Source organism: Eptatretus burgeri, chromosome 1, assembly GCF_056783735.1.
Source record: "Eptatretus burgeri isolate ZD-2024b chromosome 1, Ebu_testis_v1, whole genome shotgun sequence".
NCBI lineage: Eukaryota > Metazoa > Chordata > Myxini > Myxiniformes > Myxinidae > Eptatretus > Eptatretus burgeri.
The window spans coordinates 117,934,396-117,949,883 of record NC_140961.1 but is presented as its reverse complement, the minus strand read 5'-3'; the positions used below and the strand labels follow the sequence as shown (position 1 = coordinate 117,949,883).

At 38.9% G+C, this 15,488-nt stretch overlaps 1 protein-coding gene across 1 annotated transcript in view; it reads right to left on the bottom strand.

The window, feature by feature from the left end:
- The window catches only part of MEGF8 (multiple EGF like domains 8), a 197,259-nt gene that overhangs the window by 170,899 nt on the left and 10,872 nt on the right, over positions 1-15,488 (bottom strand). The window contains exons 2-7 of the mRNA XM_085865088.1: positions 14,972-15,409; positions 14,705-14,865; positions 13,724-13,942; positions 13,402-13,585; positions 7,070-7,158; positions 6,738-6,951 (exon numbers count right to left, since the gene is read on the bottom strand). Coding sequence (XP_085721214.1) covers positions 6,738-6,951; positions 7,070-7,158; positions 13,402-13,585; positions 13,724-13,942; positions 14,705-14,865; positions 14,972-15,164 — 1,060 coding nt within the window. The 5' untranslated portion in view covers positions 15,165-15,409. The remainder of the gene's footprint in view (positions 1-6,737; positions 6,952-7,069; positions 7,159-13,401; positions 13,586-13,723; positions 13,943-14,704; positions 14,866-14,971; positions 15,410-15,488) is intronic.

The window sequence follows — 15,488 nt, the reverse complement described above, 5'->3', positions numbered from 1 at the left end:
GCATGAAACATGGTCGTAATTTGTTCAATTTCTTCTCTTGTAAGAAAAGGTGTATTCTCACCCTCATACTTTACATTCATTTCTCGAATCAATCTTGAAAAGTAATTCATTTTTGGTGTAAATCTCAAAGAATTATATTCATTTTTATATTTTTTTATTATCATTAATTAGAAGATAATCACAGAATATACATTGTTTATAGGCTTTTCACTCTGTGTTTAATCCCCATCTTTCACACGCAGGACAATTCAAAAATTTGTAATGTTTAGAATGAGAAAATTCAAGAGGCTCAAAATCTTGTCAGCTATTAATATTTATAAAGTAAAACTTAAATTCAAATTATATTCATCTTCGGTATCATCTTTGCAACTTTCATTGGTGCTTTCATAACTATCGCTTAAACACAAACTCTCGCTATCATAACTGTCTTCTGCATCATAATAGAGATACTATCATCACTCTCATAATCTTCAAAATCTTCAGTTGAATAATGACTCATATTTAGTGAGTAGAATAAACATTACCATCTATATCAATATACTTTTTTCATTATTAGATTCAACGACCACATTTTTTTATATTAAAGGTTATTTTAAAATTGTTCTTAACTTCTATTGAACGAAATGTAATTTCACCTGATATATTAACATCTTTTATTTCATCAGAATTTACATCTTTAGGGTTGTTGAAAAAAATACTAATTTCTCCTTGCATATTACAGATGGTCTTATCTTTTCTTTCTAAAGCTTCATCCATAAGGTTTTTCTTTTTTGATACTTTTTCTTGTTTCATTGCTCTTTCTAGTTTTGAATATATTGACAGAAGGAGATAAGAGGAGAAACTTTTGTTAGAGCTACTTTACAAGAACAAATGACAATAAACAAATGACAAAACAAATGAGAAACTTTTGTTAGAGCTACTTTACAAAAACAAATGACAATAAACACCTTCAATCACACAAGCACAAGAACAATGAAGAAAGGGAAGGTGCCACTAAATTTTCCATTGAAAACACTGATGGGGCATTTGAAGGACATATAAATATAAGATTGTTTTGCTTTCAAGACCCTGGACCATCTTCAATCATTGAAGCTGTTGACATGGTTCAACACAGTATTGAAACTATAATTAAAAACACATTAAGTGAAATGAAAACTTTTAAGTTTTATATGGGAGGAAAATTGAATATGGGAAGAGAAGGCAATGAAACCACTCCCTATATGAGGACAAACCCTCAATTTAACTAATTTCAAGATTTTGTAAGATGTGATGTTTACGATGAACTCCAGAGACAAGAAAAATATGTTGATAACACTGTAGTAGGGAGTGGATTTGCTATTACAAAAATAATCATTTTAGATATAAACATCTTAAAATCAGATCATCTTCAAGCTTCTTCTTATATTGATTTACCAAAAGAGAAAAAACTTAAATGGTTGTAAACATTCAAAACAAATCAATTTACCAAAAGAATGTTCAAATGTCATTCAAAGATTTTAACAAATCTATAAAACACCCGTTTGTGATATTTGCTGATTTGGAAAATATCCTTGAAAAGATAGATACTGTTTCTCCAAATCCAAATAAATCATACACAAATAAATATCAAAAACATACTCCTTGTGGTTTCTGTTATTATATTAAATCATCTGTTGGTGATGAATACAAGTTCGAACTTTTTCAAGGAAAAGATGCTTCAGAGGACTTTTGTCTCCTGACATATCAAGCTGCCATATCCCATGTCACAGCTTTAATCAAGCCAGCCAGCTATCAGGAAGGGCACACTGATTCGTCAATTCCATCTGATCATATAAATACTTTGTCTTCTCAATTAACATTGGTCCTGAGATTGGCACTCCCTCCAAATGCTCAAGAGCAAACAATTCATTCAGAACTTTATCTAACTGCTCAATCTTTGGCTTGTGTAGAGTATGTTGCTTGTCAGCAGCTTTGTCGGTTTCTGACTTGGTGTAAAATTGCAATAGCTTTTCCTTCTGAGCCTTGATGTCAAAGATGGTTGATGATCTGATGTTGGACTCATGCACCAACACATTTCTATTGTCTCCCTTCTCCAGTCTCCAACATGTCATTCATCTCATTCATTGTGAAAACAATCCTCTTACACTTCCCACCAGTACTCCTCTATGGAGTATCATAAGCTGTGCTGCTTTGGAAGGCGAACTTCTTCGTCTTCCCCTGAGTTTTCGCTGACATGTTTGACCAAAGGTTTGGGATCATATGATTGGTCGTTGGGTGGAGAGAGCCAGATGCATCATGGCGATGATTAAGACAAATTTGTTCTCGGATTTTTTGTTACAATTAACCTTGAATAAGGAAACATCACCGAAGGGTTTTCAAAAGCAAGGAAGTAAATTCCTGATGTTTTGAGAAGCCAAAATATTCTTTGTGGCACCTCAGAGGGTGTCAATTTATGACAGATGGACGCGGTTCTTGAACCATGAGGCTGCAACAGAAGACTATCGAGAGAAAAGACTCGTTTTCACAGCTGAGGCTGGGTAGACTCTGTATAGGAAGTTTTTTTTTTCAGTTTTACATAATCAGTGGATCAACTGTGTGATCATGTGTAAACAACTTAATTGAGATCACTCACATCCGGGTTGGAATAATGTGTCAGTTTGTAAAGTTTGGGATAACACAGCTTTTACTGTCCATACATAAATCAGAAAATAGGTAATCAATAAGCATTTTGTCTTCACAATATGATTTGGCATTTCTCCAAAAAATACAAAATACACCTGAGCCTATATTGTCATATCAGAGGTCCAGATGATGCAGACTCTCTGAGCCAAAACTTGAAAGACATCTGAGAATTACCGAATGGTTTCTGAATTCTCACTGCATTCAATAGATTGTACCAATTTTTCCTGCATTCATTAAATCGTGATACTTCCCCCAAGGTCACTCAATACAAACCAAAACTGGCAGTTGTTTGTGTGTGAGAAGGCAGAAAGCGGGAACACGTTCCTTATAAATAAAATGATTTATAATAACAATAATAACGGGGATAAGGAAGGATATGACTATAAATAAATGGAACATATCTGGCACAGATAGGGAAGAAAGGGGAAGCACACAAAATTAAATGCAAAACCCCGCTATCACACCAAAATAGCAGATTCAAACAATTACCAAAGGGGCAGGCAGGAACCTGAGTAGGCACGAGCTGGCTTTGACGACAAGACAATGATGTTGTGCAGGTTGGTGTGGCACAGTACGAAAGTATGGCATGGTGTGGGAGACTAGAAGCAGAAGCTCCTACAAATTTCAATAAGCTTTGTGCTAATCAACACTTCCATTGTTGAGCTAAAATTGAAAGAATTTTACTTTCAAGCTATGTATTACATTATCATAGCTTGACAATAGTCGTTGTTTTTCAACAACCACTTCAAAACAAAAAAAATAACTTAACAACCAACAAAATTGTCTATAATTCAGTGCCCAAACAAGTGGTGCCACTACAAAGTGGTGGAGCCGCCACACACATCTCACATATGTTGACATACAGATGAATACACGAGACATAACACAGGACTGTTAGAAAAGACAAAAACAGCCACTGAGCTTGGAGAAAGTGTCGTCACAAAGAAGTGTAAAGTAAACAAACAAACAAATTCAGTGAAAGTAATAGATCATATTGCAGTGCGTGGAACTAACTTTTTAAAAAACATTCTTGTAAATGAATGGAAAATGGTGCCATGCTCTTTACATTAAAAGAGCACTCTGGGTACAAGTGACACCATAACAAAGGCCATGCCTTTCTCACCACACTCAGCAAGGCATTTCTGAAAGAGGAATTTATTCCTCCCAATGGATGCCAAACTATGGCGAATACCTATGCCACGTGTGATATGTTTGATTAAGTCATAGGTTGCTTTGTTTTTATGACATCATAATTGCATATGTCAAATGCTTTATCCGATCAATATGAAAATTATTGAGGGTCATCTAGGCCTAAATTTTAATTGGGAAGAAAAACTGAAGATGTCATCGATCATGTTGTTCGGCAGCCATATTGTTTTTAACATAAAACCTTCAAAAATATTATTCTCTAAAACGGCTGAACAGATCAAGGTGAAAATTTACACATATGATCGCCGATCCATGAGAAACAAAAGTTCTCCACCTCGGATGCCAAAGGTTACACTGTTACATGGTTTGGCAGCCATATTAGATTTACCCTCAAACCGTTAAAAAAATCTTCTTCTCCAAAATGACTTAACAGATTGAGGGGAAACTTTACTCACATGCTCCCCAAGCCTTGGGATGCCAGTGTTCATGAATAGTTAATAGGTCACATGGTCTGGCAGCCATATTGGATTGAACTTTGAAAAAAAAAATTCTCTTAAACCACTTCATCAATCGACATGAAACATCAAAGTTATGATCCAGTGGTCATTGGGAATATATATTTCAAATTTCAACCCGATCGGATGCATGGTCTAGCAGCCAGAATTATTTAATATTTTGAATCTTGGGTCAGGGATTTAAATCAAATTTAGTACAAGTATATAATATAATGATGTAATAATATGGACGGAGGCATATCTGGCGACATCGTGACGTTGAAGAGTGCCCTTCTAGTTTATATATTAGATAATGTTTGATCAGAGGCATATACAATACTTATTTTTGAGAATTTCTAAAATTCTCATTTTAGTATACGAAGATAATATTTTTTCATGCAGAGATTTAAAAGTTAGTTTTGTTTTGAGGTTGTTTAATTATTTACATTCAATAAAAATCACATCAAGGGAAGAGTTAAATGACAGGAAATGGAAGGTTCAAGTATAACCAAAGCAGTGTGAAGTAAACAGACAGACAAACAAATTCAGTGAGAGTAATACATCATATTGTAGTGAGTGTAACTCAATGGCATGGAATACAGATGAGAAAGCACTCTGAAGATCGGAAAGGATGAGAAATATTGGATAGACATATTCAGAGTATGTATGTCAAAAGTGCACAAGTGGATGATAAAATGGAGAAAAGGAGTGAAGGAAAATGGAAAGCTCAGAATGTCTGACATCTTGTCTGACAAAGGTTATTTTTGCACTTTACTTATTGTACATCATTTTCTGTGACACTCCTCTTTCAAATACTTATTATAATTGTTTGAATACATTGAGAAAGAAAACTTCCTTAAGGGGCTGTCACACCTTGACGTTTTAGCCAGCGTATGGCAAGGTCTCAAAATGTATGTGAAATGCTGGCGTCCGCTGAACTACTATTTTTAAAGTTTTGGGCGTATAATAACGAGTTGGATGTATGCATAAAGTATTTGTAACGTACACAGAACGTTTTAATCACATATAGATAACTTATACCAACGAATGCTGAGTGTGTTGTCGGCGTTAACAACCTATGCCCAACGATAGTCTAACTTATGCATAGCGCAGCAGCGTATCGCCGACGATAACATGGTGTAGGCTATTCATAGGCTGTGGCTCGACGATTCAAATCATAACCGCACGAGACATCGAAGTGTGAAGTCGCTGTCACACCTTGAAGTTTTAGCCAGTGCATGCCAACATAAGAAAAATTTGCCAAACCAAGCTGGCACACGTCGAATACGTTATGGGTAACTTTTGTATATGTTAAGAGCACACTGGCATACGTTGTAGTTTTCTGGCATACATCGTTATATGCCGAGTACGTCGAGAAATTTTCAGTATGATGAAAATTTCTCAACATACTCGACGTATGACACACGTTCCGCATACGCTGGCATAAGTTATAGGCACACTACGCGATCGTTGACACGTTACTTGTATGTTACTCAAAAGTCGAAACACGTCGAGGTAATGGTTAGCGTCAGTGTTCCAGACTCCCTGGTTTTTTTTTTTTTTGGGGGGTTATTTTTTTTTTTTTTGGTTTTTTTTTTTCCTTCGGTATGACGGTGATGTTGACACTTCGATTTCTCGCGGGGTTATGATTTAAATCGTTGAGCAGCAGCCTATTAATTATATTATATTATAACCGCACTAGAAATCGAAGTGTCAACATCACCGTCGTACCGAAGGAAAAAAAACAAAAAAACAGGGAGTCTGGAACACTGATACTAACCATTACCTCAATGTGTTTCGACTTATGAGTAACTTACAAGTAACTTGTGTCGACGTGTGTCAACGATCGTGTAACGTGCCTACAACACGTTACTCATAGGTTAGAAATAAGTTTCGGGTACGCTAACCATTACCTTGATGCGTTTCGACTTATGAGTAACTTACAAGTAATGTGTGTCAACGATCGCATAACGTGCCGTCAACTTATGGCCAGCGTATGCGGAACGTGTGAGTCATACGCTGGCATACGTCAAAAAATTTCAAGCATTGAAAATTTGTCCAACACCTCGGCGTACTACGGCGTATGCCAGCGTACAAAGACGAATGCCAGCGTATTACGAAAAAAAGCCAGCATACTATGACGTATGCCAGCATGCTCTTAACGTATACAAACTTACCCATAACGTATTCGACGTGTGTCAGCGTTTTAGCCAAATTTTGCATACGTCAGGCATACGCTGGCTAAATCGTCAAGGTGTGACAGGGCCTTTAGTTTCACTTTAAGAAAACCTATAAATGAATGGAAATGCTAATTTAGAGTATTTGAAACTTCAACACACTATATTTCTCCCCTTCAGTGAAATATAAGCAGTGTCCATGAATTTTACTGCATACTTCACAAATAAAGAACACCAAACAAATCAAATGACAAACCTCCAAAAATATAAATCGAATCATTCACAACAGCAGCAGCATGGCTTGCCAGGCGTGGTGGTGAATCTTGGGAACCTGCCCACAGCTGAGACCAATTTCCAGACTCGAGGCTATAAAGCCACAAGTCACTCAGCAAGACACCGTCTGCCCGGGTCCCTCCAAACAGCACAAAGCCCTCAAGGTATGCTGACAGGCTGTGTTGGTACCGCGCTTCCTATTAAACAAACCAAAGATACATTTAGTGTGGATTGTTAGACAATATAACTAATGGATATTACATGGACATATGTGGTGTAAAAATAGGCATCATTGTGGAGAGTAGATTGCCTCACAGGTGAGATTGGTGGTGTGTAATTTTCCCACTGGTTGCTGGTGAAGTTAAACTTCACGAGATCCCCAAGCACCTCATTCAGTGTAAATCCTGTGAATGTTCAATAAAACAGAAATATTTATCAAGATGACTTCTCTTCAGATGGAAAGGAAATAGGCAAGCCACAAAATACCACAAAATTATAGTTAGAATATCTGTCTGTGTTTTAAAACACAAACATAATGTCACAAGAAATGCATTCGGGAGAGTGCAAACCTCTGCCATGTAATGCTTGATTCCTGAGAACATATCAGGCCCAATACATTTTTGAAATATCATGCTATGCAATCATTTTTGGCCCTATCTCTCAATGGTGAAGAATCAATTGAAAAATTAAATAATTCTCATATCCAAATCCAGATTCGCATCTTCAGCAAAATTGAATCCATTTGTTGAGGTCACACACCCAACCTGTCCACCAAGTTTCATCCAAATATGTCCATAACTTTTTGAGATATCGTGCTATATTTGAGTTTAGCCACATCTCACAATGGCGAAGAATCACTTAAAAAATTCTCATATTCGGATCCGGATCCGGATCTTCAACAAAATCTAATCAGTTCATCCTTGTCACACACACAACCTGCTCACCAAATTTCATCTGGTTCCATCCACAACATTTTCAGGTATCTTGCATACAGACAGACAAACAAGAAGAAGACATCGTGCAGAGGTAGATACTTACAAAATCCATAAAACAAATTTGACCTCAAAAATAATTGGTGGTTGAATTCAATGACCAACTAGAGGGGGAGCACTCGGAAGAGTGCAAAACCTCCGCCGCCAATACTGCTGGGTCACTCAAGTGAACCTTATATCTTATTCATTAAATACGTCAACAGTGCTGAGTTATAGTTCTTTTCTCCAACATTTTTTTTTGGGGGGGGGGGGGGTTGGAAATCACTTAAAACATGTAAAAATGCAAAAAAAAAAAAAAAATCGAAATTATGTTGAAAAAACAAGTTGCAAAATTTTTTTTTTCTCTAACAATTTTTTGGGAGGGTTGGAAATCACTTAAAACATGTAGAAATGGAAAAAAAATTTCTTTTTTTTGGGGGGGGGGGGGTAACAATTTTTGGAGGGGGTTGGAAATCACAAAACATGTAAAAATGCAAAAAAAAAAAAAAAATTTTCTCAAACAATTTTTTTGGGGGGGGTTGAAAATCACTTAAAATATGTAGAAATACAAAAAAAATTTTCTCTAACAATTTTTTTGGGGGGGTAACATTTTTTTTGGGGGGGGTTGGAAATCACTTAAAACATGTAGAAATGCAAAAAAAAATTCTGTTTTTTTTGGGGGGGTAACAATTTTTTTGGGGGGGGGTTGGAAATCACTTAAAACATGTAGAAATGCAAAAAAAAAATTGTTGTTGGGGGGGACCAAGTCCAAAATTTAATGGCATGAGCCTTGGACCATACCTAACCCCCCCCCCCCCCCACCAAGTTGCGTCGAAATCCGTCGAGGAGTTTTTCCGTAATACTGTTCACAAACAAACAAACAAACAAACAGAAAGGGGTGAAAACAGTAACCTCCATTCATCTTCGAAGATGGCGGAGGTTAAATATGCAACTCCTCTTCAAATTTCAAGTGAATCAGAAGAAAATTGACAATTTTATAAATTCGGCCTATGTTAACCTTTTAGCCGAAGTGGACCTCCAAAATAATTTGTGCTTGAATTCAGTAACATGAAATGAAAGTCCTGTTCAAATTTCATGTCAATTGGATGAAAATTGACAATTTTTGAAATGTCTGCTGATGTTGACCACAAAAATAATTGGCTAATTGAATTCAGTGACCTGATTTGCAAATCCTCTTCAAATTTCACGTTGATCAGATGAAAATTGAGGATTTCAGAAACACCACTTTAGTTGTTGACCGTTTGGTCCATGTTGATCTCAAAAATAATTGGCTTGTTGAATTGAGTGACCTGAAATATAAATCATCTTCATATTTCAAGTCAATCGGATGAAAATTGAGGATTTTAGAAATACAACCTTAGTTGTTGACTCAGCCTGTCATCCTTCCGAGGTCGGTGAAATGAGTACCAGTATACTGGGCCGGTGTATACCCCGGTTAAAATAGGTGTACCATCTCCCTGTGTCGTAAGAGGCGACCAGGGTTGCGTCAGGAAGGGCATCCGGCGTAAAACATGTGCCAAATCTCTATGCGGATCATACGGATGATCCGCTGTGGCGACCCCTAACGGGAGCATCCGAAAAAAGAAGAAGAAGAAGAAGAAGAAGAAGAAGAAGAAGAAGAAGAGAACCTCAGTTGTTGACCTTTGGCCAATGTTGACCTTTTGATGTCAAAAACAATGGGCTTCTTCCTAATGACAAACTCTATCATGTGGTGAAGTTTCGTGAAGATCAGTTTTAAATTGTGACCTGTAGGCGATAGACAGACAAACAGACAAACTAACATAATTATAAGAAGACGACGTCTTGCAGAGCACGACACTTGCAAAATCCATAAAACAAATTTGACCTCAAAAATAATTGGAGGTTGAATTAAATGACCAAATATGCAACTCCTCTTCAAATTTCAAGCGAATTGGATGGAAATTGATAATTTTATAAATACAGCTTATGTTGAACCTTGGCATATGTGGGCCTCCGAAATGGTGGTTGAATTCAAAGACCTCAAATATAAATCCTCTTCAAATTTCAAGTCAATCGGATGAAATTTGAGCATTTTAGAAATACCACTCCAGTTGTTGACCTTGGGCCAATGTTGACCTTTTGGTCCAAGATAATCTCAAAAATAATTCACTTGTTGAATTCAGTGAACTGAAATATAAATCCTTTTTCAAATTTCAAGTCAATCAGATGAAAATTGAGGATTTTAGAAATACAACCTTAGTTGTTGACCTTGGGCCTATGTTGACCTTTTGACCTCAAGAACAATAGGTTTCATCCTCATGGCAAGTTCTACCATGTGGTGAAGTTTCGTGAAGATCAGTTTAAAATTGTGTCCTGTAAGCAATAAACAGACAGACAAACAGACAGACAAACAGACAAACAAACAGAATAACAAAATGGACTCACCAATATAATTGAAAAATCTTCAATTTTGAAAGTAACAAAATCGACTCACCAATATATTTGAAAAATAACAAACAGTAACAAAAGGGGTGAAAGCATAACCTCCTTCACCTTTGGTGGCGGAGGTAATTAAATAGTGTGTCATAAGAACACTTTCAATGGTATTGCATTCAATGGTGTTGTGTCATAAGTTAGGTCAGTCTTTTGGAATTGCCACTGGTAATATGTAAAACAGTGCTAACTGCCACATGGTTGAGTGGTTGGCAACTAAACCGACACCCCTCACTGACTTTGCTCGTGGGGAGGGTGACCAACACCCTGCTGGGGTAAAAACAACACTTGACAAAGGATGAATGAGCTCCCTTTGGGAGCCAATGCCATCCAGAAAGGAGATATGGTGTCTCCTAAAAACACCCATCTGGTTTGGACCGGTTTGTGGCAATTCAAGTCACTGAGAGGGGTATTGGAACCCATGATGTAAGGCGGATGAGCTAGTATTAGGCAATGGCAATGACAAACATACACCCGTGAGAAAGAGGGTTAGTACCCAGTGTCGCTGAGGCCATGGAAGGCATGTTCCTCATCCGGTGGATAACACTGCAGTCTAATTATTCCCCAATCAATCTTTCTACCATTTTATGGTATAAGTGGGTACTCATATTTTTTGTCAGTGCTTATTCGTGAGATGTATAATTTGGTAGGATTTCTCACCCCCAACTCCCCTTCTATGCCAAGGTCTGGATACACCACCACACAGCATGTATGCAAAGTTTGGTGGAGATTGGTCCAACAGTGGTTTACTTTTCCATGATTTTCAGACGTAATCACATACACACACATGAATACATGCATATATGCATACATTAATGCATGCATGCATACACATATACACGTCGAATTGTTTTGTTTTATATAATAGGATTTTGGTGCACTGGCAGAGATCTGAGGTAGCATTCCAGGCAAATCCCCCACCATCCCCCCTCCCACCCATCTGTCACATGGGCTAAAAAAAACAGAAAATAGAACAAAAGAAATTGTGCCTGTGTCCAAAAGAAGCGCTTCAGTTTGGCATTTTCGATGTATAAAATAGGCAAAGCCGAGAAACGAGCGAAACCCATTAGAATTACATTTTAGAACCCATTAAAATTGCCCTTTAGAACCAACTTTTAGAAAATAATTAAGTAATTTTTCAATTAATTGATTAATCAAAAAAAAGACGTTTTTGCCAAAGCATATCTTTACACTCGTCCCCAAATTTCAGCTTCCGAGCTCAAAGGATGTCCGAGATATCGCCCGGACAAGCAGAAAAGAAAACAAACAGAGTAAAAACTGAGTACTCCCTTTGGCACCTGGCAATGACATCATGCAACAGCTGTATATGGAATTGGGAAGGAGCGGTGTATAATAATAGTTAGTATTTGGTTGCATATCCCTTGGATGCAACAACTGCATCGAGCCTGTGACCCAATGACATCACCGCCACTCTCTTGGGATCCTCGGGTCTTGAGTTTGAATCCCGTTGGACACGGAATTAACACCAGGGGGGTTGACTCAGCCCGCCATCCTTCCGAGGTCGGCAAAATGAGCACCAGTATACTGGTAATAGGGGCACTGCATGAGCAGCATAGCTGCGACCCTAACCAATGATGCAACCAGCAGCCAAAAAAAAGCAGCACACAATGGGAACCACCACTCTTGGTATCATCCTTTGAGATGCTTTGTGAAGTCTTTACTGGGGCCATTTTCCATTTTTGTTTGTTTTAGGGGGTTTCTGACTTTAGTCTTCTCTCCAGAAAGTGAAATGCATGCTGCATTGGATTTAACTCAGGAGATTGATTGGCCAGTCTAAAACCTTCCACTTTTTCCCCTGATGAGCTCCTTGGTTGTGTTGGTAGTGTGTTTTCAGTCATTGGCTTTCTGCATGATGAAGTGCTGCCTAATGAGCTAGTTTGGAGGCATTTTCATGTACATAAGCAGACAAAATGCTTCTGTACACTTCTGAATTCATTCTGCTGCTGCTGCCATCATGTGTTAGATCATCAATAAAGATGAGTGAGCCAGTTTCAGAGGCAGCCATGCAAGCCCAAGCCATGATACTACCTTGCCCATGGTTCACAGATGAGGTGGTATGCTTTGAATCATATGTAGTTCCTTCCTCTCTCCACACTTTCACCATGGTAAAGGTTTGTCTTGGTCTATCTTTCCATAAAACTTTGTTCCAGAACTCTATTGGCTCACCTATGTAGTTCTTGGCAAATTCCAATCTGGCCTTTCTATTTACTGGTGCTGATGAGAGGTTTGCATCTTGCATTGTAGCCTTTGTAATTCTGATGTTGAAGTCTTCTGTGAAGAGTAGATTGTGATACGTTCACCCCTGCACTCTGGAGGTTGTTGGTGATGTCACTGACAGTTGTTTTAGGGTTTATTTTCACAGCTCTGATGATTTTTCTGTCATCACCTGCAGTTGTTTTCCTTGGCCGACCTGACCGTTGTCTCTTGCGAAGTACACTGGTGGTTTCTTTCCTTTTTCAAGATATTCCAAATTGTTGTATTTGCTGTTCCCAATTTTCATGCTATGGTTCCAATTTAATTCTTCTGTTCTTTCAGCTTCTAAATTGCTTGCTCTTTCTTTCACAGACAGTTCTCTGCATGGTGAAATGAAAATGAAAAAGAGGAACAAATGAGAAGAAGTGATTAGTAATTCTGGATTTAGGGAGTTTCACCTGATGGAGGTTGATGGCAGACCGCATGCACCCTGCAGAAACCTGGGTGGGGGACAAAGTATGGAAAGAGCAGAGGGTGCATGACCAGAAGGGAGGTGATAGAAGACAGATTGCAGAGAGGCCGCCGACTGACCGATCTGTCTGCGATGGCGAATTGATAAGTGCATAAACTCAGCTTCTTTGCAGGAGATTCAAATGATATTGAAGGCCTTGGTTTGCATGGTAACAAGTTGAGCAAGATGTGAGGATCCAGCCCAGAGGGGAGAGCAGTATTTAATTTGACAGTCAAATAAAAGACTTAATGAGAACCCTGACTCTGTAAAATATTCAATTTTGTGACAACATCCCGGGATCTGCCCGATCCCAAAGTCAATGCAAAAGTATGTGAGGCTGAGATGCATAGTAATAAATAGAATTAACAATGTTTATTAAGTCACGATATTTACAGATAAATGGTTCATTTTAACATGGACTGTTGAAAAGCTGCTGGTGGGAAAGATTCAAAGTGGAGAGAAAACCATGGTAGTACCTCCAAAAACATACAGAGAGTTAGTGGCTTTGAGGAAAACAGCAGCAGCTCCCAGTCGAGCAGGGAAACTCGGATGGGGACGAGAAATGAGGTGCCACTGATTAACACCGGAATACCCGTGCAGGCCGAGGCTGCAATCGGTCCCAATGTGCTCCCCTCCCTCACATTCACACAGCCCCGTGTGCTGCAATAAACCAAGAAAGCATCAAAGTCATATTGTCATCAAATAGCCATCAGAATGCTTACTTTTTGTGTAAAACGAAGCACTTGAGAGACAAAAGAAATGCAGCAACAACTTACTCCAAGCTCTATGCTAACCTACCAAGCATTTTCCATGACCCGAGCAGGGAATATAGTGGGTGGGTAAGATACAGCTGGCTGCTTCGCAGACATCACCCAACCAGCCTGGAGGGCAAAGACAACGGCCATTCGATAAGCACTGACCCCGGTCTGAGCAGTTCCTGTCACAGTGGCTCAGAAAGTACGAGGCAGAAAATCCTGCAAGGTTGTAGTTGGCATCACTGAACAGGTGCATGAGCATCTATGGGGGTTGGTGGGGTGGGGAAGGTGGGCAGACATGGTAGGTAAGAAGTTCAATGATTGCAAATACAGTTTCAATGATTAATAAAAGGCCATCTAGATATTAGATATCAGATACATGGGAGAGGAAACCAAAATCAAAGGAGGGAGGAGAGTGTGGTTGGGAGCCTGAACATACCACTATCTATGTTTATTTTTTTGTGTCCTCTTCGAGTGTAAACACATCCAAAATGTATTCACAAACACTGTATTTCATGTTGCAATGTTTTTCAGAATATTTACAGTCATGGTCACCAGCCACAAACATACACATCACCAAGTGATCTTCCACATCCACTTCTTCTTTCGTTGACAGCACAAGGTTGCATCTTTGGCTACAGTGTGCAGCTGTACTGCTGATGCAATGCCCCCTGTAGGTTAGGGCAGGAATTTGGAATTTGTTCATCGTGCCTGAGATAGCTCGCCTACTTTTCGTGAAGTGGAATCTTTAACGTCCACCAACCAATGTCGGCATATGGGACACCCAGTTTAATGTTGATCTGATGGACAGCACAAACACATTAATGAATCACCTTGCCTGTGAAACACCGGGATGGCAGTTTATAGCTTGTTCGCGATTCAAACCAAAGTTAGACAGCTTTGAGTTGAGTGTACGTACCTCGAGCCCATCCTCTCAGCCCCACATATCCACTAAAACGTGACAAGAATAAGACAAACAACATAATAGAAGTACAGAATTCCATCAATTGTACTCTTAACTTACCTTCCCTGACCTTGCGACGAGCATATCTGGGAAGGTGTTTCCACTTAAACTCGCTATCAGAGGGCTGTTGTAGGATTCTCCATCATACACAAACAAAAAGTCATAGGAACACTCCGTCTCCATGGCAGTGAACTTCAGTATAATGTACTCATTGCTGGGTGCTGACAAAGGAGATTCCAAAGAAAGTGACACAAATTAGCAGTAGGTGCTGAACAAAGTCAAATAAATGTGATCTAGTTTTAATTGAATAAATGGAATAAAACAAACCTCTAATTAACCATTCACAGCCACCATTGGCGGAGTAGTTTCCTTTGCCGTCTGTAATGTTTCCACTTGGAGCGGAGAGTACGACTCGCTTGGTCCGGCAGTCACTCCCTTGCGTGCGTACAACCAGCGCGACAAGCAAAAGTAACTTCATCCCGCATGCAGAGATCCATTCTCCAAGTATAAACACACCCATAATGGACTCACAAACACTGCAAAGTCAAACGGAACAGGTAACTGCAATGTGAGACTTCACAAGATCGCACATCAGCAATTGATGCTCCACTCGGATTGTCGCAACTTCGTTACATTTTCGTCCTGGAATGAGATGCAAATCCATGACAAGGAGATGGAAATCCACAGGACGAAGCGATTACCCTCCCACATCACGATAGCTCACTGTGTTTGCTTGATTGGTATGGTTACCCAAAGCTTCTTCAGCTGTAACGACACACGTCATGGAGATGCATTGGTGCCCGTGGTTAATCAAACTGGCAAAATGCTTTTGAGCCGCCTGAAA